Genomic DNA, 26,335 nt, shown 5'->3' with positions numbered 1-26,335 from the left:
AAGAGATAAAATGTTAACCCAACTCCTTAGTTGGTAAAGATACAACAATACACGGCATACAAGCCGGTAAAGAAACAGAATGGCATACTGCCGCAGAAAGTGGGGAGGCTCACCTAAGGCTGAGGTGGATTCTTCTCCGGCTGAGTCTGGCTGGCTTGGCCCTCGTGATGATCATCCGCTGGCTCCTCATCATCAGAGACTTCATATCCCTGCTCAGCAGCCCAGTCTTTGAAGCGAGGCGGTGGAGCATCACCCAGTTGCTGGGCATCATACACCATAGTGGCGTAATCATACCTCAGCTTATAGACCTCAAAGTCTATTTCTGAGTAAAGGAGGCCCCAGGTGATCTTCATCCGGGCCAAGTTGTCCCGTTCATTCTCCTCAGTCAGCCGGGTCTGCTCCTGGGCCAGTTCATCCGACTGCTTGTTGCGCAGATTCATGAGCTCAACCTTCAGGCGGTCATTGTCTATCCGGAGTTGGGCATTTTCCTTGTCAGCATCCTCCAATGCCTTGAGATCTGATTTGGCATCTTTCAGCTTCTTGTCAAGGTCATCAGCCCGGCTGTTAGCTTCATCGTTTGCAGCCGTCAAACTCCGGATCAGCTCCTCCTATTTCAACTCTACTGCTTTAATCTTTAAATTACACATATAATCAGAATGTTCAGCAAAGTTGAGGTTTTCTAGGGCCCTCCGTTTGGCGTCATTTACCTCTTCTTGCTTCCGCCTGAAGGGGCCCCGGAGACTATCCACTCTCACCATAGCCTGAGACAATAACAGCCGGTTTGTGAGTTACTTAGCCAAATTAAAGATAAAAGATATCAGGGTAAAGGGATTATTTACCTCAGCTAGAGAACCCATTATTCGGTCGAAGTCCACGACCTGCAGATCAGGTATGGAGTTCTTCTCAGACCGGGTGAGGGTCCTCACCATCCGCTTTGCGAAGATTGCAAGATCCGGCTGGTCAGAAGTTAGATCTGCATCAAAAGTAGTGCTTTGTGAGATAGAAGCAGCGTAGTCAGCATTCATCCGTTGCCGGCTGCTGACTGACCCCTTTGAAGGATCAACCTTGGTCTTGACTCTCATAAAATCAAGTGGCCAAGGTATTTCAGTTCGTTCCTTACCTTGAGCTTCCGGATGGATCTCCGGCTTACTCTCCTCCCCAGTGGTTGTCGCACCGCCTGCAACCTCAGGTGGCTCGCCACCCTTTGATGCCGTAGAGACATCCGGCGCTTTCTGCTGTTCTGAGCTTTCGCTTAGTTTTTTCAGAACAGCAGGGGATTTGCCCCTAGTCGTTGGACGACCGGATTGGGCAGATGTTTGTTTCTGGGGGGGATCCTTCCTGGCGGCTTTTGCAGCCGGAGTCTTTTCCAGATCATCTCCTTGCCTTTTGAGCATCTTGGAAAATGATCGTGGAATTCTCTTGACGGACTCCTGAGAGAGAAGCAAAATGTAAGTATACCCAACCGGTATATATATATAAAAAAATATATATATGCAAACACATTAAGTCAGGCGGTCTTACCCCGCCTTTCTTCGAGTCCTTAGCCTCGAAGGCTGCCTTTTTGGCGAGTGCCGCCTCCTTGCGCAGCAGCGCCGCGGACTTAGCCGGAGTTTTATCCTGGTCAACCATCCTCAAGGCTTTGTCTGCAAAAACAAGAATTTAAAGTTAGAGAAAGTTAAGGCAAGTACGCAATTAAAATAACAATAATTCCGGATGAAGGGAATTCTACCCCTTGGAAACATGGTACTTAGCCCGCAGGCAGACAAGAAGCACTCGTCCTTGAAGAAGTCCGGATGGGGGATCCAGTTCTTGGGTACAATAATATGAGTCTCATCCCCCATGGGTTCAGGTGTTGTTTCAAAGAATCCCGGCTCCATGATTTGCTCCCGGGCCTTAGTAGATAGTGCCGGGAGAAGGCATTTACGTCCAAGGAGAGCCGGTTCAGTATTGTACCGGCGCAGTGTCCGGTTGTGTCTTAGGGTGGGGGAGGAATTCAAATAAAACTTGTCCTTCCACCCGGACCATTTGGACACTTTGTCCAAAGACATTAAGTATTGGGGCAAGGTAGTCAGCGTATACCACGCCCCATGGCCGCTTGGAGCCTTGCTCAAATAGTGCATGTGAGCGAAGGCAGAGAAAATAGGGTTCAAGTTCTGAAACTCGCAGGCGGCGATGTAACTCAATATATTCACCCACGAGTTAGGGGTGAGCTGCCAAACCCCCAGATCATACCCCTTGAGGATTTTCCTAATCCCGGGGTGGAGGGGGAACCGGAGGCCGGCTTCGATAACCGCCTCGTAGCAGATGAAGTAATCATCTGCATGGTCAATGACGTCACTCCAGGCCATCACAGCATCAGCCGGAGGGACAATAACCTCCCAACCCCTTCCAAAGGGATGTTTCTCTTTAAAGGCCCTGAACTCGCTATTAAGAAGGGCAATGTTACTCGGCAGCATCCGGGTCTTCTTGGGGTTGGGATTGTCAGCAACCTTGGGCGGCTGCTGATAGTCAGCTGCAAAATCACCCTGGTCGGAGCCGGAAGATTCGGCTCTTGATCCTTGGCCGGCCTCAGCACCGCCGACTTCATTGGAGGAGGCGGCTCCCTCGCCGTCTACCTCTCTTACCCCTGAGCTCCCGGAGGTAGAGGGAGCCTATTCGTCAGAACCGTTCTCCTCCCAATCCCTTTGTTCCCCTTCTGGGAAAACCTCATCGGCTGGCACTCTCATAGTGCGTCGGCTCTTAGACCGCCTGGCCGTCTGTTTCGTTCTGGCCATTGTGTCCTGCACAGACACAGAGAGGGAGGAATTTGGAGATGAGCATATTGGTTCCGACAGTCCAGAAGAGGCACCCCCTGTTCTAGACTCAACCGTTCCGGGGGATCGGCTGAGTGTCCTAGGCAGTGCCGAGTGGGTGAATTGGGAACTCATTTATATTCTCTTAAAAGGCCGGGTATACAGGCGGAAAAAATGGTATACAAATTGAAAGGGAGAAAAGCTAAAATGGTACAGGCGGTTACCTTGCTTTAACTATGGAAATCTGAAAACCGCTACAGCCGGTGAACCGGGTGATGTATTGCTAGCACTCGGAAGCTTGAAACTTGTTGTGATGCAGGCGGGAGCAGAGAAATCTCTCTCTAGAATCTCTCTTTTTCTCTCTCTAAAAAGTCAATGTGAACGTAAGGTGTGAAAAGGAGGGGGGTAACTTTCTATTTATAGAAAGTAAAAGTGGGGGGAAAATTTTGATTTGAAATTCAAAATTTTACCCGTTACTGTTCACCTATGAAATGTGGACACGTGTCACAGGCCCCACGTGATATGCACGTGCGACCTGTGAGGGGCAAATGTTTAGGGTATTTTTACCCTAGACACGTGGACCAGTGAGAGGTCGCCACGTGTCAAGCTCAGGATGGCCCATGTGGCTCAACATCCTCTTGACACTTGCCGCCCTCAGATATGCCTCTGAAATGGCGGCCTTCAAGGGCCCAAATCCCTAGGAGCGCCGTAAAACGGCGCAGCCCACTAAAATCTAGGTCAAATGACCTAGATAGGGGCACATTCTCCAACGATCCTATAAATAGGGAGATATTCCCCCATTTTGGGGACACATTCAATCATTTATTACACCTTTATTCTCTTACATCAGAGAAAGACCTGAGCTTGGAATCTGAGCAGATACCCACCTAAATTTCCGTTCTCTTTATTCCGTTTCAAGTTACTAACTTGACCGTCGGAGGCGGATCTCCAACCACCCGGAGTCTCCGTTATTTTGCAGGTACAGCTCAGCCGGATCAGACTTCGTGACGTAACTCTCCCAAGGGACAAAAACATCCAAAACAAGAGGGAAAATCATATAAGAAAAGAGTTTTAAATTTTAAAAATGACTTTATTTTAATTGGGTATGGATGGAAGTATTGAATCTTCTATGTTCTTAGTTTTAGGGCTTTTTTCAATTGAAGCGTGTCTAATTGGGTTTTGGAACCGCTATTATACCTATCTACGCAACAGCTTAGACAAATTGGAAAGCAACATTTTATAGTAAAGGTCTCTGAGTCTCTCTATCATAGAAAAGACCAAAAGCGGCTAAAACACACACCAAAAAAGGGTGGGTCTCAGATTTCTTCACTTCCGTAAAATAAGCATTTCAGATTCTTGCACTTTTTCCTCCCTTTTCTTCTTTCTCTCTCTTTCTTTCCTAAGTTGCGGAATGTCAAACAATAATACGAGTATATAAATTACAACCAAAAATCTTCAAATATTTATTTTCTTTTAACAATGGCGGAAACAAAAGACCCTGCAATCAAGTTGTTTGGCAAGACTATTCCATTGCAGGAAATTCCCTTGAATTCCCCGATAAATTGGTCACCACCAACTGATGCAATTGACGTTGCTAATGATGACGACAACGACGAAGATGGCGATGAAATTGATACAGAGGATATGGATGAAAATGGTATTCCAGGAGACAGAGAAATTGACGAGGTAAATTCATCTATTATTTGTTTTTATCTTTTTATTAATTAGTACTCGTATAATAAATTGTAGGTTATTGATTATTAATTTATTGAATTTGAGTTGAAATGTTTAATGATAATGTTGTTATGGTTCTTTGTTTGATCAGTTCGAAGGTGGGTGGATTGGTTATGAAATTTTATTACATTAATTAATAATTTTTAAATATTTATGAATAAACATACGGCTAATAAATAAACATTTATTAGCCCTATTTACTCGCGGCAACTTAATACTTGCATATATCATTATTACCCTATATTTAAATGCACATATATTTGACCAATTATATCTTTAATCACATACAAATAAGATGTGAAAATTAGAAGTTTGGATGTTGCGCATTGTGACGATTCTAACAAAATGGCACATGTTAATTTTGTTTTGTATGTAAGTAACAATAGAAGCTCTTCTAAGCCTCAAATTCCCATGATAATTAGTGGATAGAGCAATTAAGATGGTAGTTTAATTGGATTAGTCTAATTACATTGATTAATTATAGTGATTTGCAAAGTTTCATATCATATGTTACTAATGTTTATCTTTTTCAACACCTACATATTTGTCCAATTACTGTATATGTATTGAGATTTCTTAATGAAATTGATTTTGTATCAGTAAAGAGGTTACACTAAATTTTAGTGTGTCATTACAATAGCGATGCTTCGTGAAGGATGTTAATGAAATGGAGGTGAAATTAAGCTAATCAAATGAATTTTTATGACTTTGCCTATGTTTGTGAGATTTGAAGTAGCTTTAGTAATCTTGGGAATAAATTGGTACTTTAACTCCTACGATTTATCTATTTTCGGCCTTATGGGTAGAGTATTCTGCGGCGAGTGATGGATTGGTGGTGGTGCTGTTAATTTTTTAATGTATAGTTCTGACTAGTTAAGATGAGTTTTTTCTTGGGAAATTCTCAACGGTACTCATCAGTTTTATTTTTTTCTCAATGGTAAACACTAAAATATTTGAACAATTTAATCAGTGACTAGCAGAGACAAATGTTTCATGAGAATTTAGGAAATAATTTCATAAATGACCTTGCAGAATTGTCTCATTATCTTAGTCAAGGAATCCTTTGGATATAATAATGTATAATGAATAACAAACGTTTAAATAGGCTGCATGAAGTGGGATGTATATTAAGTGTTGTTTATATATAGAGTATTGATGGGAGTTTTTGTTTTCTTGGTCGTAAATGTTATCAATGTATTGGAGTTTTTTGTGGTAGAATGTGATGATCTATGTTTTTGCGCGGGAAATTTATGACATATAGGGTTGTAACTTTCATATTCGGGAAGGAGTATATGTTGTAGTGTGGTGGACACACAATAGTTTTTATACCTGAAAGAATATGCAAAGTACTTTTGTGCATAAACAGGGGTAAAGCAAGAACGGAAATGATGACTTTTGTAAAATTCTGGAAAGAAATGATGATCGTTGATCATATATGTGAGTCAGTAGTTAGTTATTGTAGGTATGTTTTTATACACTGTGGATTTGATTCCTCTTGCATCGATTGTACATCAGATTTTGGGGCTTAAAATATTGGTATTACTCCCAAAGATTTCATGAGTTATCTCTGCTAATTCAACATATTTAACATTCTTATATACTGATGAGTCAAGCTAGTTTTCATTGTTGAATGGTTGCATTTTAATACGTAACTTCATTTACGTACATCCTGATTATATCTTGGAAAGTCAAATCATTCGAGCTATAGTTAAAATAGTTTCTTTACAAATAGATGACTGTAATTATGTAAAATTATGTTTATGATAAAGTCGATGGTTTAAAGGCATGAGTTGTCGTAGGGAAGTCCTGGAAAAGGCATGCTGTTATCTTTTGACACCTTTCTAAAGTCATTCAAATTCTTAATGAATATATATCAATGAGTTCACGGGTTAGTCTCAAAAGGTACTAACAGACTGAGAAAATCGAACCTCATATTTGTATCTTAATGCTGGCCATTGCGACTGATAGAGAATTGATATTACTGGATATCGGTGTTTGAGCATCATGATAATTTTTTTTTATTGCTCAGTCAAAGCTGATCTATTGCAATAAAGGATACAAATACAACTTGATTATGCAATATGGTTGATTTTCTAATAGTGAAAACTTTTCTGGTTCTAATGTTTTTTGTTATCATATTTGATGATATGGATTGAAGTGAGAAGCAGGGGTAAAATAGCTGGTTCTAATGTTTTTTGTTAATATCATTTTCATTTCATTTTCAGATTAACCATGATGGAAAGACATTTCAAACAAAACAAGTTAGAGTTTCACCTGAAGTTTCAGATACGAGTACTTGTCAAGCTGTGTCATTAGGATGCACTGATAATCTTGGCCCTTTATCAGGTGCTAAAGAAAAGGCATCAGGAGAATCATTAAATCTGGAAGAAGAAAAGACAGAGATGAATTTGTCCCAAGATATGACTCCAAAGAAACCTGATAAGATACTCCCATGCCCCCGGTGCAATAGTATGGACACAAAGTTCTGTTACTACAATAATTACAATGTCAACCAGCCTCGTCACTTCTGTAAAAACTGTCAAAGATATTGGACAGCTGGTGGTACAATGAGGAATGTGCCTGTTGGTGCTGGGCGTCGCAGAAACAAGAACTCAGTCTCTCATCATCGTCAAGTCAACATTCCAGAAGCATTCCATAATACTCAGCCTGATATTCCTAATGTGTTCCACCCTGTACTACCAAATAATGGCACCGTCCTTAGCTTCAGCTCAGATGTACCTCTTTGTGAGTCTATGGCATCAATCTTAAACCTTACAGAAAAGACAGAAAAGAATTGTTCGCGTAATGGATTTCAAAAGCCAGAGGAGTTGAAAATACCCAATCGTTTCGGAGGCTTGGAACATGGAGGTAATGACTTTGATGGATCAAATTCTAATGATTATGCTAGCAAATTGGCTTTAAATGAGTCAGTAGCTCCTAATAGCCTTCCCTTCCCTCAAATTCCATGCTACCCGGGATCACCTTGGCCTTATCTTTGGAACTCAACTCAATGGAATCCTATAGCAGCTCCACCTTTCTGCCCAAACGGCTTTGCTATTCCGTTTTATCACGTAGCTCCTTATTGGGGATACAATGTGCCAGGAACGTGGAATATTCCTTTGACGGCTCAACCATCTCAGGTAAGTCATTCAAACTCGAGCTCTGGCCCAAACTCTCCTTTAGGAAAGCATTCAAGAGACGGGACTATGCTAAGTCCAACCAAGTCCGAGGAGAAAGAGATTGAAGAGACAGGTTCTGAGAGATCTATTTGGATCCCAAAAACTTTGAGGATTGATGATCCAGGAGAAGTAGCAAAAAGCTCAATATGGAAAACCCTTGGGAAGAAAAATAGTGAGAAACCAGTAACTATAGGTCGAGGTTCTGGTCTTTTCAAGGCATTCCAATCAAAGAGCGATGAAGGGAATGACCCTCGTATGGAAACCTCTCCAGTACTGCAAGCAAATCCAGCAGCCTTATCTAGGACACACAATTTTCAAGAAAACACAAAATGACCCAATATACATTTGGTCATTTCTCTCCATTTCAATTGAAATTGAGGGCTTTCTGTAACAACATTCAACTTTCGGCCTAAATATAATGGTCGATAATTTACTTGACAGCCTTACAACAAGTGCAGTTTCAGAACTCACTTAAAAAACAAGTAAGAGCCTTCTAATTCTTTTTCCGAACTGGCTCTATGTATTCAAACTAAACACTGAACCATTCTGCTAGCTGAGACTGAAGAGGATCTGATTCATTGTTCTCCTTACTTTGATATGTTCTCCTCACAGCTGTCAGTAATAGTATATGTTGGTGCTGCTATAGATTTGCTTTCGATTTTTCTCGAGAGTTCATTAAATGTACATATATACAGTTGCATAAGTGAGAGTGAAGTAGGTTTTTTGGCATGATACCAGGAGCTACGTAAATAAGTAGCTAGAATGAATGTTAGAATAGAGTTTATAGTATAACAAATTAAAATCTTGTACTGATAAGTTTTACATAGCATGTCTTCTAAAATTATGTTTTACTTATATTGTTGGTTATGATCCAAATCTTTTAAGTGGAAGATTTAGAGGTATTATGAGTTAAGTGGAAGATTAGAGGTAAATCATGATCATCAAAGAAAATTAATGGCACATGCATAATATCCTAATTTCTATATGTTTCTAGAAGGTTGGAGAAATTGTCACAATCCAGTGGAAGAAATATGCTAGAACAAGAACTTTCATGAAGTGCTTACTAACTCAAATCCATCAGCATTAAGGAACTATATAAATTATTTGTATGGAGTTGCCTTGCCTTTGATCATCCACTCAAGAAGTCATCAATACTCTCAATCATTCACAAAATGAGCCTTCCTCCACATTACTCTTCTCTTAGGGTTTCGCATTCTTATCCGTATTACCTTTTTACTGTTTATTTTTACTTTATTATTATAATTTTCCAATTTATTAACAAAATTTATATTACTTAGTTTCAATGAATTTGTGTTTCTTACCCTTATTTGAAAACTAATGAAATGGTATTTTTCTTAATGGTGAGATTTTAATTTTTGAGTTTATTTTCAATCTAAAAAAATAAAACATACGAAATTTGTGCAGTTAAATTGCGTAAGCGTTGAGCAACCTACATGGTTGTACATAAAAAAAATATAGCATAAAAATCTTAAAATTATTTTTATTGATTTAAAATTATTTTATCGTTCTCTTATAAAGAAATGATACGCGAGATTTTATTACTTATTTGTACAGTTAAATTGCGTAAGCGTTGAGCAACCTACATGGTTGTACATAAAAAAAATATAGCATAAAAATCTTAAAATTATTTTTATTGATTTAAAATTATTTTATCGTTCTCTTATAAAGAAATGATACGCGAGATTTTATTACTTATTCAATGTAAGATTCCATTAGAACCTCACAGAATTTCATCTTATATGTAAGTTATTTTGTGAAACTTTCTAAATTTTTGAAAGATAACACTGGTTTTATAACGAAAAGTAATCTGTATTGAAATTAAAAATAAATATTGAGAATAATAATAAAAATTGAAAATAATTAGATAATATTATCGCGAAAGATAAAGTTATAATATTTTGATAAGTATATTATATGTATATTTTTATTCCCAACCGCAAGGTTATATTTGTGCTTATTTGGAATCTGCGGAGCAATTTTTATTAAATTTACGTTGTTTAGTGTTATTTTAGAGTTAGTATTATTTTGTAGGAATTTGCATAATTATAATAATTTCTAAGCTTAATGAGCTATTACGAAATATTGGAGTTTAAAGTGTATTTTATGACTGTATATTTGAATCCCAAAGTCGAAGAATTAAATTTGGTTCGGTGATTAAGGGTTCATTTCGTTTAGATTTCTAATTAATTTTATTACAAGTCCATCAGAATATACTAAGAAGAAGGAGATTATGGACAAGTAATAAGGCCACATATCAAAACACAATTTCAACTATATGTCCAAGTAGAAATAACCAATCTCACAAAGAGAATCTGCTAGGTGTAATTTTTGGCCGAGCCCGATCAGGCGGCCCAATGCCCGGTCGGGCGAGTGTGCTGTAAAGTACACTAAGTCGATTTGGCCTACATCTTTATATACCCAAAACTATTAGATACGGAGAACGTGGTTCCTAGAATCTTAATAGCAAAGGCTCTAAATAAACATGGTTTAATGTGGATCAAGTATAAACCAATGATTTTGCTTTCAAGGTACAACTAATGTACCCAAATTCCCAACCATCCCATGCTCTCTCTCATTTTTTGTTTTGCTGAATTTTTTTTGGTTCGATTTTTCTCTCTTCTTTCTCTTCTAATATTCTTTTTATAATTTAATTTTTTATATTATGTTTCATGAATCAACTTTGTTTATGTGTCTAGTTAATGAATAATTAATTCTCCACTACTATTTTTTGGATGAAATTTTTTTTGGTCTGATTTTTTCTCACTCCTGTCCCTTCTAATGATTTTCATGTTCTTCATATTTTTGAATTAAATTTTTTTCTTCAACTTTTTTCTATAATTTTTTAATATAATATTTCATGGATCAAACATTATTTATCTATCTAATTAGCAAAAAAATCTCCATACTCTGTCATATGCCTTGTTCAAGTCCACCTTGAGTGCAGCAGCAAAATTTGGCCCTTTCTTTTTGTTCTTGATCGTGTGCAAAATCTCATGCGCCATCAAGCAATCATCAACCAACAGTCTTCCTAGTATGAACACATTTTTTATATTTCTAGGTCTCTAAGGATTTGCTTCATCCTATTGACCAGGCATTTGAAAATGATCTTGTAGAATGTGTTGCATATCCCTATCGGACGGAATTGAGACACCTTAACAGCATTCGTGACCTAGGGCAACAAACATAAATAAGTCATGTTTAGCTCCCTAAGAAAATGACCACTCTAGAAGAAGCTTTTAATAGCCGCACAAACATCTTTTCCAATCGTGTCCCAGCAATTCTGAATGATGATCGAAGGGCAACCATCTAGACCTAGTGCTTTCAATGGGGCCATCCCAAAAACGGCTTCCTTGATTTCCCTGTCTGAAAACTCTTCATTAAGTACCTGCAATTGAGAAAGAGTTAGCTCGGGCATATGTTGAAGCCACTCATCGAAGAGGGAAGATCTTCTAACAATTGTGTCCTCGTCTTCTACCACGTCTTGACATTTGTATATGTTGCCAAAATATTGCATAAATTCCTCTGAAATCTTGCTCTCGTCCATCATCCATTAATCACTATTCTGTTGTAAGGCAATGATCTTATTTCTAGATTTCCTTTTTGTTACACTCCGGAAGAAGAAGGATGTTACCGCATCTTGTAGCTTGTCCCACTTGGATTTTGCTCTTTGCTTCCAGAACATCCATTGCACTATGCTTCATCCCGTAATGACATCCGCAACTATTTTTCTTCTAAGATCAACCTTTGCTACTTAACCCCAATCGAGATGGCTAATTGAGCTTCTTGTAACACTTCTTGGAATTTATCCCATTGCATACCTCTCGTCTGTTTCCACTCAAACACCAAATCACGAGCTTCTTTCGAACTTGTTGCACCTTCCTGTATAATTGATACATCATTGATCCAAAATGCTGTGAAGAGCACTCTTCCTTGTTATATGCATTGCCTCGTCAAAGTACACCACCCATGATTCCAGCTTATATAGCCTCTTCCTCTTCTAGCTTGCCGAGATCAGGATTTGCGTCAAGGTAAATGGGACTATGGTCTGATAAGAACCATGGAAAATTTAAGATTATAGCATTTGGATACTATTCAGCCCACTTGGAATCACAATATGCTCGGTCTAACTTCTTCATAATTGTATCCCCCTCCCTATTATTTGTCCAAGTGAACTGCTGTTCTTTAAATTCGCTAATGTCTAAATCATTTTGCTTCTCTAATATGGTTCGTGCGACTAAGTTTTTGTGATTGTAGTTCAACATGGTTGAATCACCAATTAATACATGGTTTCCAGGAAACACTCTCAAATGAGAAGTGAGCATATCCTATACTTGTTTCCAGTCATCTAGAAAAGGCGAGCCATAAACGAAAGTGATAATAGATTCATAGTTCATCTGGTCATAGGCCTTACAAGAAATAAAGAAATAACTACTGGCAAGCCATTCAACAAAGAATCGCTTAGTCTAGCCTACAAACAACTGCCTACCGACTCCTCTGAAGCAAATACTAAATCCCATTCTAGAGAAAATTGGGATAGCAACATATATAGGACACTATCGTTTCAGAAATGAAAATACAATCCACAGGCATACATCTAGTACTACTACTAATAAATCGGTTTTGTAGGGGATCTTGCAGGCCCTAATCCCCTACAATTCCAACTCCAGATTCTCATTCGGCTTCTCGTGGCTTTCCAAGGGTAGCCACGGAACCCTTAGAGCATGAGCAGCAACACTTGAAAAAAAATTGGCACCTCCTTTTCAACTCCATCCTTTGCAGCCAAGCCCGTCGTCACAGTCCCCTTTTCTTGCCTAGGAACCACCAATCTTGGCAAATCATCGTCAAAAAGTCCCTGCTTCTTCACAGTAACTCCCTTGTACACCTTGTTCTTATTTCTCTTTTTGCCTTTTGCCTTGTCTGGGTTGAAAGCTCTTTTGGATCCAAATTTAGATCCAACTTTAGATTGAAAGCTCGCTTAACTCCACTAGACTCGCCCCCACTTAAAGTTCTCCACTAGGAACCTACTAGGTTTCCAGAAACTGCTCTTCTTGGGACCATTATGGCCTAACAGGGCAGCCCATTTTTTGCAACGACCTTTCCTTTCACCCCCACACTACTGACGGGCTTTAGTAGGAGGCCGTTCCTTTCCTAATCAGATGATTTAGGTGAGATGTTCAAATCACTAGTTCTGGCCATATTCTTGGATAGATCTAGTTTAGGAGACTGATTTGTAGTTGAGGTATGTAGTAGAGTAAAAGGAATCTGGTGAGTTTGGGGAGCAGGGTGGGTTTTTACGTATCAATTTTGTTGGGGTTTTATGGAATTAATGCATCAAAGTGGGCTACTTTTTAGGCCTGTTTGTTTTTGGGCCTTACGAACGGTTCAATCATCCTACCAAGCTCATCTCAAGACTCAAAAAAGGAGTCCAAATCATCAGATAACATGAAGTCAGGGGCCGATAAACTCTTACCTCCTTTTACTAGACCACTTTACTTGAGGATATGGGTAGCTCCCACTAGTCCATTAACGTCCCAAATGACACAAGTAGCATCATCACAATCAAAGAAATCAATGTCATCCATTTTTGGTAGTAGAAGCATATCAAGGCTTCCCAGATCCGAAGGGGTTGAAAAGAAAGTTTGTATTTTTTTATTTATTTTTTTTTTTTGTAAAGAACCGAATGAGTGGAAGTGATAAGTGGGGTTGGTGTGTATAAATAAAGAAATCCATGAGAGAAGGGAATGTCAACTTGGGTGGGTGGGCTGACATTGATTACATTTATGGGAAGCTTAAAGAACATATCATTATACTTCAAGATTTTCTGTTTTTTGCTTGAAAAAAGAAAAAACCTGTCAGACAAGGATCTCTTTTGTTGTACCATTTTAAAAGGCGGCTTGATAAGCATGAGTGGATTTACATAAAAGCCCTTATCAACCCGGGTTTCAAGATTTTTAGAATGGTTATTTTTGGTAGTACGTCGTTGATTAGAAAGAAGGCTTCTTTTAGTGATCTTGTGAAGGATTTTCTTTCTCCCGTGTTTAACTGCCATTAATGCTGCATTAATTCTTGGTCTTTTCCTACCACCTAGCTATCTCCCATCCTCTTTATATAATAAGTCTGGGCTTGGATTCCATTTTTCCTTTTTTCCTGGCACACCACCGAAGCTACAGGGAGAGGATGATTCTGGGTCCCAGCCGTTCTCCGACTCACTCAACCTGTCACAGTATCTTCCTAGATAATCGTCCGTGAGATCAATCCATCTGGTTCTGTGCCTTTTCACAATATTTGGGCCTATAAGTTTCCTTGTAAACATGGGTTTGTAAGATAGGCTAACCTTTAGACATCCATCACCATTATTGCAAACGAGTATCATTTCCACCTCCATCTCTCTGCTTGTGTTAGACATCCATCACCATGAATGTTGTAGAAAACAAAAACCCCTTCATAACGAAAGCTAACCCATTCAAAGCTTCCCATAGCATACTCAAAGTAAAAGCCAGGGATGAGTGGTTTACTTATATCCACCCATACCCTAACTCTAATGTCACACCTAACAAGATTTTTTAACGAATCCTCGTCATAGAATAAGACTTTCCCTAATCTTGCGAATGCCCTGTTTGCCACCTTGATGTTGTTATAATACACTGGTAGTCCCTCAATTCTGATCCAGATTTATGTAGAATCAAAAGGCATCCAGCGTAATGCGTGCCCAATGAGTTGTACTAGAATTTCCGTGTTTTTTAGACGCATTTTAAGTTTATTTTCGTCGATTAGAAGCGTCGAAAGATTCCTTCTCGATACTTTTTAACGTGAGCCGAGAAAAATACGCGTCATTTAAAAGCGTCGATAGTTTTGACACTTTTTTGTCTCCAAATCTTTATACGAAGCGTCGAAATTTGCAACATTTGGCGCACTTTCTAATATTAGTGACGCTTTTCTTGTCCCAAATTATAAAATTAGCGGCGCTTTTTAATGTCCATAGTTACATTTATTTTATCGACGCTATTTTTCCATATATTCAAATTATTAAGATTCTTTATTTCAAGTCCAAAATAAGATCTAGTGTAGAGAATATTTTTACCACATAAATAAAATTCAATTTATTGTACTAGTATTATAAAAAAAGAATGTGTACATATATATGCTATAAAATTATGCAAGAAAATAACTTTAATATTGCATATAAATTATTTTTGTACAGTATTTCATAGTATTGAGTTTTCTATGTGCTCATTCATCACTAATTGAGAATCTTGTTTTAGCTTAGAAAACCACATGAGCAATAGCAAGCATAGGAAGCAACAACGGCTAAGCTGAGAAAACAACAGCAGCGTCAAGCATAGGCGGTGGCAACAGCATGTAGCAATGTTAAGCATAGGCAGCAACAGCGTCCAGCTGTGTCAATAGCAGCAACATTTAACAATATCAATAGTAGCAATGGTTTGCTTTGCGCCTTTGCCATAAGGGATTGGTGAACAAAGTTATCAGAATTGTTTGGAAATTCATGGTGTGTAACCTGTGGAAAAAAAGTACTTTAGCAAACCAAACAAAGATATTGAAAATCCATTGGGGAATCTATAAAGACATCATAGTCATTACATGTTATCATTAAATTACACAGTTCAGAGAAGATACAGTATCTCTAGTTAATTCTAGAAACTTATGACAAATCCTAATGGTTTTAAACATATAGTTCAGATAAATGGACCCTCCACATGATCATTGGGTTCGCAATTAAGGCGTTTAGTATTTTGGTCATAACTTATTCGTTACTACTCGGATTTATGCTAATAATATATCGTTGGGAAGCTCTTTTCAAACCCCATCAAACTACACAATCATTGGATCCAAATTATGGACCTAACTATACTGGATTGGACGTTTTTTTAAAAAGGACGAAATGAATGATAGTAGGGACTTGTAATGAATGTTTTTGGTTTAAAACATTTAAAGAAGGGTTAGAAAGGGGGAAATTCATGAGAGTCTTCAACATCTCACCTTACTCGATAATCAAAGACGTGAAAGGTACTCATCACTGGGTTTGGTTTTTTTGGGGAGACACAATCAGATGTTTACAGTACCACTTAACAGATTTCATTAGGGATCTGTTAGTAGTGGTTAACTAATTATTTTCTTTTTCTTGATTGCATGTAAAAAAATGTCTGATAAGGTTTTGGGGGTCGTTTTATGTTTTAAGGATCAAAGTTGAGCTCGAAATCGGCAAAAAAAAAAAAAAAACATAAATACTTCATTTTGCGTGTCACAAAATATATTGATTTGCGTGTCATTAATTTTTTAACCGCCTAAATTATTCGGGTAAGGTTTTGGGGGTTGGTTTAGTCTTTTAGGGTCGGAATCGCTATCGGAATTTGAAAAAAAAACGTAAGTATCTCGTTTTGTGTGTCCAATAATATTGATATTGAACTTTTTCTTTGCCTTTTAATATAGGAAGAATGGAAATATATAATCTCACCTTTGTGTGGTTTGATAATAACAACCCCACCTTTTGATTATTACGAGTATAAGGCAATTCCACCTTTGAGTGTCATCTTCTTTTTACAATCTTTTTTACCTACAACCTGTTAAACAGGTTAAAATGTTTTTTTTTAAATCCACGTGTTGGTCAATAATTGGTAATTTTTTTTTTTAAAAAAAAAGGCAGGTAAAAAATATTTTTTAAATAAATCCACCACCGTACCACAACCACTCCCAATCCACCGTGAAACCCTAACCCCACCATATAACGGCCACCCGCCGCCCTAAACCCCTAAAAACGACCAATCGATACCCCCTGTAGGCGTCGTTTGAAATGCGCCTATGTTAATGCATGTGTGAATATGCTTGGCACTCATAGGAAGTGGGAATTGACATAATACGATTAGGGACAAGGAAAACAGAGAACCGCCAACAAGTTATTAAGGAACTTGTAAACCGTTCACAGATCATTTAAGGCAACCACGAATAAAGGGACAACGATAGGCAACAACGATTGACCCGTGAAGGTTACACCCCATTCATAATCCATGAGATTACTAACTCCATATGGTTCGGAACCACAAAAGGAGGATCGGGGATGATGGTACAAAGTTAGTCATGGAGTCACATTCGCCCGTATTGGCCTCTACTCGATTCTTATAGTGAAAAGTATTCTTGTGATCTCAAAGGCATATAAAAAAAATATTCAATTTGCTCCAAACTATTATTAAGCTAAATTGGTTGAATATTAATGCAACATATAATTCTATAAAATTTGTGATCACTTGATTAAACAACAAGATTAAAAAGGAACCTAAACCGGTTGTCCAAATTATCTTATTAACGTGATTTTCAATTACATATTCCCTTTAAACATGCAAAATGGTGATCAATAAATATAATAAAATAAACATTAATATTGGAAGCAATTTAACAATAATAGTGTTAGTCAAATTAAATATAAAATAACCCTAATCATGATACTAGCAATATTAAAATAAAATAAGAGTAATTAAATTAAGTAATTACTCTCATTCCGCGCGTTCCTTTAAATTGCTACATCATGAATAAACTGTTAGTAACTTCAATTAAAATATAAATCAAATGGAAATTAAATTAAATTAAATAAAAAGTAGAGTTTATTTAGTCCAAACCCTCAGTCAATTATACCTTTCACACCTTGGTTTAAGTATAGAACTTTGGGTATTATATGGACTCCTTGGAGTGCTTAAAGAAAGGAATAGTGAAAGAATGAGGAGGCTAGTGTTTAGGCTAAAGAGGGAGAAGAGAATTATTTGATGATCAAGCTTGTTGATCCTTGAAAAAGGGGAGATATGACTTCTATTTATAGAGAAAAAAGAAGGGTCGAAAAAACAAGATAAGATTCGAATTAAATCGGAATAAAACTCGATAGAGTGTAGTTTTTGCAATTTTTGTTTTTATCATATCTTTTGACCCAGATATCGGAATAAGATAAATAAGATATCGTTGGAAAGCTCTTGAAGTCTACTTTCTAACCCAATTAGAATCAGATTAAAATATTTTGTATAATTAAAGATATGGCCGAAATAGTGAGATGGTGTTAGTTTTGGATAGAGTTTGATATTTTATTCATATCTTTTCCGTTATAGCTCGGAATTGATATTATAATATATCATTGGAAAGATAATTTCAAGGGATATCCAACCATATAAAATTTTGATAAAAATATGAGGCACAAAAATCATATCTGACTATCTTTGAACGTCTTTTAATTCGGATAGAAATAGGATTTTCAAAAAATCAAACTCTTAATCTTATCTTTTCAAAAAGGATAATTAAGATCTTTTAGAAACTTATAGAAGTTTCTAATTAATCCTAATTGGTTTAGGAATGGGATTAAATAATTTGGACCCTCCACATGATCATTGGGTCGTAGGTAAGGTGGGCTTAGGTTCGGTTTGGGCTCATTTTAGTATTTTGACCATAACTTATTCGTTATAACTCGGATTTGGGCTTATAATATATCGTTGGAAAGCTCTTTTCAAACCCCATCCAACTATTAAATCATTGGACCCAGATTATGGACCAAAATGAACTGGACTAAACGTTTTTTTATAAAAAGGACACGAAATGAATGATTTTAAGGGACACAAAATGAATTATTTTGGTTTTAAAGGCACGAAAAGAGGAAAATAAGTTATGGTTTGGGAAAATGGGCTAGGAATTAGTTTGTTTATGAAATGTATTGGGATTGAATATTGATTTAAGCACTCCAAATATTAAATACTCAACCCAACCAATAATGGCGATGAAAGGTTGTTCATCATCGGGTTTGGTTTTGGGGAGACATTTTTAGGTGTCTACACCCCCCCAATACCAAAAACCACGCCGCTGACCAAAACCTAACCCCGAAATCACCCCCTGACCCAAATCAACCCCGAAAACCACCATAACCACCATGGGCCAAAGCCATCATCCTAAAAATCCTCAATAAACCCGCCGAGACCCCTACCCAACCGCCAAAAACTCCATTCCAGCTTCCCTAACCACCACGAAAATCCCCATCCTGGCCCCGAAAACCCCCCTTAAATACCCTATAAATGCATCCCTGTTGTAGGCCGCCATTTTCAGAGGTTAAGAAGGGCGGCCGGCCAGTTTTGGTGGTGGCTAGGTAGGGGCTAGGGTTTCAAAGTGGGGGTTAGTGGCTAGGTTTTTTTCTTATCTTTTTTTGTACTTTGTTTTATGTATTTTTGTATTAAAAAATGAATTAAACCTATTAAATTTTGACGCGTGACACATAACCTACATAACCCGATCACTAAGAAGTCATGGTCTGTTAAAAAAAGATGACATGCAAAGGTAGGATTGTCTCATAATAATTAAAAGGTGGGATTTTTATTGTCAGACCACACAAAGGTGGGATTATTTATTTCCATTAATATAAGTTTCTGAAAGTTTGTTTAATTTTTATATGTTTTCTAGATATGTTTTATCAAATTTTATTTGTTAGATACAATTATTATTTTAAAAAAATAATAGACTTATTGTCGTGCATAGCACGAGTCTTAAACTAGTTAATCATAGTAGGGTTGTGCAGTAAACTTTTTCATATCTATATACCTTCCAAAACTTTGTTGATTAAAGAAATCAAAAGAGGTAATAGCACACAAACAACAAGTCAAAATCAACCTCACAAACCCAAACAGTCCATATGAAACCACAAACCCCAAATTTACCTAAGCCCGAATGCCAAAACACTAAAAGAAGAGGCTAACACACCCCCTTAGCTCCCCTAAATCCCTGTAAAACAACAAGAGTACAGACGACCAAACCCAAATGGAACAACAAAGGTTGCATCGAAGCGTATCACACTATACTTTCGGCAAAACATGATAGCAAGAAAGCCACAAAACATACTAAACCACAAACTTAACTCCCACAAACTGAAAATAAGACTAAAACACACCAAGAAGCTAAACATGGTAACAGGCAGACTAAGATTAAAAAGGCTAAAAACCAAAGAAGAAACCATAACCTAATCTTTACCTTTACCGTCTAATTCCGTTTAATTCGAAATTACACACGACGGCGATGAAGTTAGCTCCAATTTTAATTTAAACCAAAACCCTGGTCTAACCGAATTCGACAACCCTTAAGCAACATATCCTAATTCAAACAAGAAACCCTAACCCTAACCTTTACCTTTACCTTTACCGGTGAAATTACCAACAACGACGATTGGGAAAGCTTTGAAAAGGACCTTAGCTAGGTTGTCGAATCCCATGACCTTCTGGTGTTGTTGATAACTAGCGATGACGAATGCGAACTGAAATTTGCTTACTTCTTCTACAAGACCTGGTATGGTACTTCAAAGTAGACTAAAGAAACTTTCCCCAAAAGAAGAAACCCTAACTCTAACTTTTACTCCGGGAAAACGAAGTGTATGGTTAGCTTTGGGATGAAGCGTCGTTGAACTAGACCAAATATTTTTTAAGAATGCTCGCCGAAGACCGTAGATGAGCAGCGTTGCTCTGGCCACCGGCGGCAAGTGAAACAGGGGAAAGGGGTTTTCTTTGTTTTAAAGAGAAGGGAGAGCGTTTGGTTTTTTTTTTTTTAGAGAGAAGTACAAGTTGATTTCTAGTTTGGAATTACCGAACCAAGATGATGATGACTTTTTGTACTGGGATTACCACAAGTCTGGCTGTTATACAGTCAAAACGGGGTATGGGTTCCTTAAACAGTCTACTGCACCATAGACACACGACAATATTCTGGATATATATAAAACACTGTGGTCACTTGATATTCTGCCAAAATGTAAAATGTTTATGTGGAAACCCTCCTTTGGAATAGAATGGCAACATGGTGTAATCTGGGTAGAGGAGGATTGGAGATTAATATTCAGTGTGACCTTTGTGGGTCTCAAGTGGAGGATTTACAACACTTGTTCAGATTTTGCACTTCTACTCAAGATGCTTTGAGTGATGGAATTTTACAAATCTACTCACAATCTAATGTAGACCAATCCTTTGAAGATTGGATCATGTACTATATCCGGCTTTTCATATGCCAGGATGGTTACCATGCTCATAGAACCACATTTTTTATTGTAACTCTGTGGGGGGGGGGGGGTTGTGGATTTCGAGGAATAATAGGGTCTTTAACGTCCCGGGTACTATCGGTATTTCTATACCATCCATTATTTGCGAGGGTCTTCGCCAGCAGGGCATTTTTTCTACAGGGACGGATAATATGCTTAGATCCTTACATCCACTGAAACATATTGTTGACCACCCTCCCGGGTTTCTACGAGCTATTTTACAAGACTAGGGTGAAGGGTTGAGGCCCATGGTCATTCTGGTCAATGGGTACGGTCTTGGAATAGACACACTCATAGATCATGAATGGGGTGGTGCCCAAAGTTTGGGGAGTACGGGGAACAGGGGTCATTGGGTGGAGCTTCCCATGGGTTGGCACAATCAGCATTACACGCGGAAATGAATGCTTGCTTGGAGGGGCTACGGATGCTACGTGCTGTTACTATTTATACCGATTCATGTTCTATGGTTTACTCACTCAGGAATTTAATTAAAGGGTCGGGATATTACTCTTAGATGGACGATGGATCGTATCCGTCAGCTCAGTCGAAAATTTAATTGGTGCAACGTTCACAAAGTGCAGCGGGACGTGGTCCAGAAGGCCCACAACCTTGCTACGGCTGCAAACTCTAGTCTTACTTCTTTTAATTATTTTATGTGGTGTGTCATTTAAGCTTAAGTCACAAAAAAAAAAAAAAAAAAAAAAAAAAAAAAAAAAAAGTGCTCGTTGGCTTTCTTCTCTCAAGTCTTAACCCTTATAATTGATATTGGCTAATTGCTTTGTTCTTCGGGTAGCCTTGAAAACACTATATTTTCATCAAGTTTATATACACAAAGCCAAATACTCCATGGACAGTTCTTTTGATAATTTACGAAAACTCCGGTTTGAATTATTACCAATAAGTTCAAATAAGTTCACAACATGTGTGATTAAAAGTGAACCACTCACCTCAACGAGGAGGCACCTACAGCAATTACTTAGCAGTGTTAGCACTAATATACTCACGTTACATCTTTGTAAAAGCACACCATGCTTCGACGAAGATTAACCAATCAACAATATTGAAACTCTAAATCACTAAACAATTATAGTATCAAAAGAAGTACAATTAGCACTTAATACACACTATAAAGTCAACTTTTAAGGCCACACCCACACACATTATAGTATTGCAAACCTATCTTAGACATGTTTACATGCTTAATAAAATAAATTTATTAAACTCAAAGTTGGGTTACGACTTTCAAGGTAATAACACAACCTGATGCACTTAATTAATTTAATTATACAACTAATAATTCATAGCTCCCAATAAAGATTAAAGAGTTGTGCATTGGATCTGAAACTTTAATTGAGAGAGTTTCCAGAAAAGCTTGGTTCTTGGCATTTATATAACTCAAAACTTTACAAAAATTTAAGAGCAACCCATTTCATAATATAGTGAAAGAAATAATGGGTCATTCTCAATTTGTACCAATTTTTCTTGTTTTGGCACTTTTAGTTATCTCATTTTCTCAAGGTATTAGAATTTTTTTCCTTTGAATTTTCATGTTTTTATATTACAATTTACAATCTAATGCAATATACGTTGTGTTGTTGAAGGATATGGAAGAATTTTACGGGAAAGTCCAGTTGCTGAAGCAGTGATGCCTTCCTTGAAACAAGTAAGTTGTACCTTTATACCTTAATTTCCGTCTTTTTTTGGGAAAAAGTTTTGCATATATCCTTCTCAATTCTCATATTGACCTATAAATATACATGTTGGTCGTTAGAACTTGAGAGACATGAGACTCGTACTAATTGTAAAGTATGAAGAAGAATTGTGTATGTCTGTATGACGTGTCATACGATGGTATATATGACGATAACCAACGAATCCTATATACTATTCCCTCCATTCCTTAATACAAAGTCTCTTTATAACATTTATTACTCATATAATAAAGAGATTCTAGAAACTAAAAAGAGATTCTCAAATAAAAATCCATCCAAATTATAATAGTTCACTTATTACAATATCTTGACACACCAATTTAAAAATGACCAACGAATTGAAGGTAAATAAACCGTATAATAAAAGCAACTTATATACGTATTAGTACTTCACATCACAGTATCTCAACCCACCCCTCTTATCAATGTTTAAAGTAATATTTATTTTATTGTAAATTTACATTTAAATTATCCTTTCTTTCTTTTCCTAAAGGTGCAAGTTATTGGGGCTATAATAATATACTACCTCCGGTCTAAATTATTATCAACTTTGGAATATTTTATATCTCACAAATAATACCTAAAGTTACGAGTAATTTGGACCGGGGGTAGTATATGATCGTTTCTCAAAATTGTTTATTTTTGTTATGATAAAATGCAATTCATTAGATATTTCATTGAACAAGCTCAAGAAACTATGAGGAGCTTTTGCGAGGAAAAAAACCTCATTTTTAGAGACATATTCCAACTTGAAAGAGGGTGTGACTAAATGTTACTTAATGTAAATAAACCAAAAGTCAAAAGACACGTTGACTTGGCTCTCAATTTTCCTCTCTAGTATGGAATATATATGTTGTAAAACTTGACATGCTCCTTTTTATCATTTCTTTCTTATAAAATTTATTCCATACAACAGGACGACAGGTGTGATAATGATCTAGCAAAGAGACAGGTGTGATAATGATCTAGCAAAGAGTTAAAAAGAAATACTTTTAAGATGACATCAAAATTTATAAAAATTTACTCCGCATAAGTTTACTATTATTGATTTCTAGATAAAAATTATATGAGATACTCCCTTCGTCCCCGATTGATAGTCACTTTTGCTAAAAAAATCACGGGAATTAAGGAGAAATAAATAAAGTACATTGAAAAAGTAAATTTACATTAGACATGTAAAAAAATAGAGAGAGAAAGTAATCATCAATTACATACTACTAAAAGCGAATCTAGGAGGACACTTGTCAATGTGTTATTAAAAAAATTCCCGCCAAAATTACTTTCTAAAAAAAATATTATTACATTAAAAAAAAAAAAAGGATTGCATAATGACTTTGATTTTATATAAAATCTAAAGTAAACTTTCTAAAATATCAACTTGCACATTATAACTGTCACATATTTAAATATTTTCTCTATCATGTTTTTATTGTTTTAATACGAACTGTATTTCATTTTTAATACGTGTATTTCATACGATTTAATACTGATCAATCGATTTAGTTTTTTAATATCTAATTATATTTTCATTATAATTAGTCAATATCCGTGCATTGCAGGGGGTTTCACCTAGTTAAAGTATATGGGAAAATAAATTTATATGGAAAAGTTATATTTGCACAAATGTTTTCGCACATGTTAGAGAATTTTGGTAAAAAAAATAATATTAATAGTACTTCTAAAAAACAAATGTGACTAACATTTTGAGTCACAAAAAATGACAAAAGTGACTGTCGTATTAGTCAACTTGGACAAGTAAAGTAGGGACTAGGGAGAAAAGAACTTTTAGGAATGAAAAACATATACTTCTTCATGACTTCCTTTTTTTCTGACTTCGACTTGATTAGTTTTCATGAACTTTACATGTGTATGCTTTAGACAAGCAAGAGTTGTAAATTTCTTCTATTACTAACACGTAAAATATGTTATGAATGTCATTTTTACTCATTTTTTTAGGAAACTCCACGAAAATCAAGATTTCTTGCCGTGGAATTGATGGATTATGGTAGCTCAAATGTGGGTCCAAACGTTAACTCTAGGTCTGGATTTCCTTTTAACCTTCCATCGTCACCGTTGCCGCCGCCAGCCGAACAACCTACTAGCGATTGATGAAGAGCAAAGCATGCGTCCAAAGCTAGCTATTACTACAAGGGAGGACATAATTATTGTTTCCTTCAAATTGTGTTGAGAAACTAAATTTTCTTATTTCATTCTAGATATCTAGATATAATGATCTATGTAAGATTTAAGATCTTAGCTTTAAGCAATCAAGAATTGTATTAAATGACTTTATTTATAATAAAGTAAAATAAATAAATAATCTACACCCATCTGGTCAAAAAAAAAAAAAAAAATAATAATAATAAAAAAATCTTTACCCATGTGATGAATGACCGACTATCATGTTTTTAGACAAGATCCATCTATAGTTTATGTATGCACAATTGCAGTATTGCACACATGAAGATTCAAAATTTTAGTACAGTCAATGAATATTCAAAAATCACGTAAATTAAACATACTCTCTTGTTTCATTTTGATTGTCTCATTTGGATTTATTACACAGTTTTAATATAATATTTTAATTACAATTTTTGAAGTATATTATTAAAATAACACAAATTTAAAGTAACATAGATTAGACCAATTTTGCTTTGCTCAAAAAAAAAAAAAAAAAAAAAATCCTTGGACTGCACATGGATTGGATCGATAGAATCGGTCCAAAACTCATATTAGAGTGGTTTGACATGATTTCAAACTTCAATAATGTCTTAAACTATCAATAAGACAAAATTTAAAAACTTTGTATTTTGAAAATATAATTAAGACAAAAGAAGACTAATTATCTCAATTATAAATCTTGAAAAGAAATCAAAGTAAGTTACGTAAATATTGCCAAAGAAAGCATGTTGTTTTAAGCATTAAAACAATGTGTAGTTACTCTTTCCAAAATTCAGTCACACATTATTATAGAGTCACTGCACATGATATTAAACCTTTAGAATTGTGTACAAAACGGCAAAGCCGAACGTATGATTTGCACCATAAACAATGTCAAACGCACTTTACTATTTCATGCCTCTCTCCCTCCGATCTATTGGGCTCATGCTTTAGAGACCGCTACATATAAATTAAATATTTTGTCAAGCAAGTCCTTACAGAACTTAACCCCGGCTCAAGCTCTCTTTCGCAAAAATCCTTCATATGATCATCTTAGAGTCTTTGGTTGTCTATGTTTCCCAAATTTAGCCGCCACTGCTCCACATAATTAAGCTTGCTCCTAGGTTACTCCATGTGCATGTCTTCCTAGGCTATCCGGCCTTCTAATCATCGTGGTTATAAGTGTCTTGATCTCTCCACAAATAAAATCATTCTTTCTAGACACGTGGTGTTTGATGAGTCAACCTATCCCTACAAAAATTTGGCTAAGTTCAAATTTTCAGATTATGATTTCTTAGGATTTCATGACCAATCCCCATTGATCACTCACCCTTAACTTCAAAATCGGCTTGCAAATCCTAGCCCAACCCCTCACCAGGCCACCACACACAAACCACATGCCCAGCCCAACACAAGAGGCTCATACGGACCTTCCCCATGCGGGCCATCTCACGCTGGTTCTCCAGCGGCCCAACCAACCCCTTCCTCCCCTTAACAGTCCATGCCGCAGCTTAATTGCGGCACACCCACTCCAGCAACGGGTAGCCCGCGGACCCCTCTGCCCTCCCTACATCAAAGCCCACCTACGGCCACCTACTCACCGCCGCCTACGCGTGGGGTCCCCCCACTGCAGCCCACCCGGCCACCATCCCCTCTCCCCGAGTCACCCGTTGCCAACAG

The 26,335-nt window shown here is 36.9% G+C and overlaps 1 protein-coding gene and 1 long non-coding RNA gene across 2 annotated transcripts; both read left to right on the top strand.

Annotated features, from left to right (window-relative positions):
* The first annotated feature begins 4,147 nt into the window (after positions 1-4,147).
* On the top strand, positions 4,148-8,437 carry LOC145555970 (cyclic dof factor 2-like). Its single transcript, XM_081617674.1, has 2 exons — positions 4,148-4,478; positions 6,752-8,437. Exons 1-2 carry the CDS (start codon positions 4,272-4,274, stop codon positions 8,036-8,038), a joined length of 1,494 nt encoding a protein of 497 aa, XP_081473800.1. The 5' UTR covers positions 4,148-4,271; the 3' UTR covers positions 8,039-8,437.
* A 13,700-nt stretch (positions 8,438-22,137) lies between these two features.
* LOC145555969 (uncharacterized) lies at positions 22,138-24,900 on the top strand. Its single transcript, XR_014091646.1, has 3 exons — positions 22,138-22,301; positions 22,385-22,446; positions 24,452-24,900. It is a non-coding gene; the product is annotated as an uncharacterized LOC145555969 (long non-coding RNA).
* The last annotated feature ends 1,435 nt before the right edge of the window (positions 24,901-26,335 follow it).

The sequence above is a fragment of the Chenopodium album genome, chromosome 8 (assembly GCF_948465745.1).
Source record: "Chenopodium album chromosome 8, dcCheAlbu1.1, whole genome shotgun sequence".
In the NCBI taxonomy this organism is placed as follows: domain Eukaryota; kingdom Viridiplantae; phylum Streptophyta; class Magnoliopsida; order Caryophyllales; family Amaranthaceae; genus Chenopodium; species Chenopodium album.
This window is presented reverse-complemented; position numbering and strand designations above follow the sequence as displayed.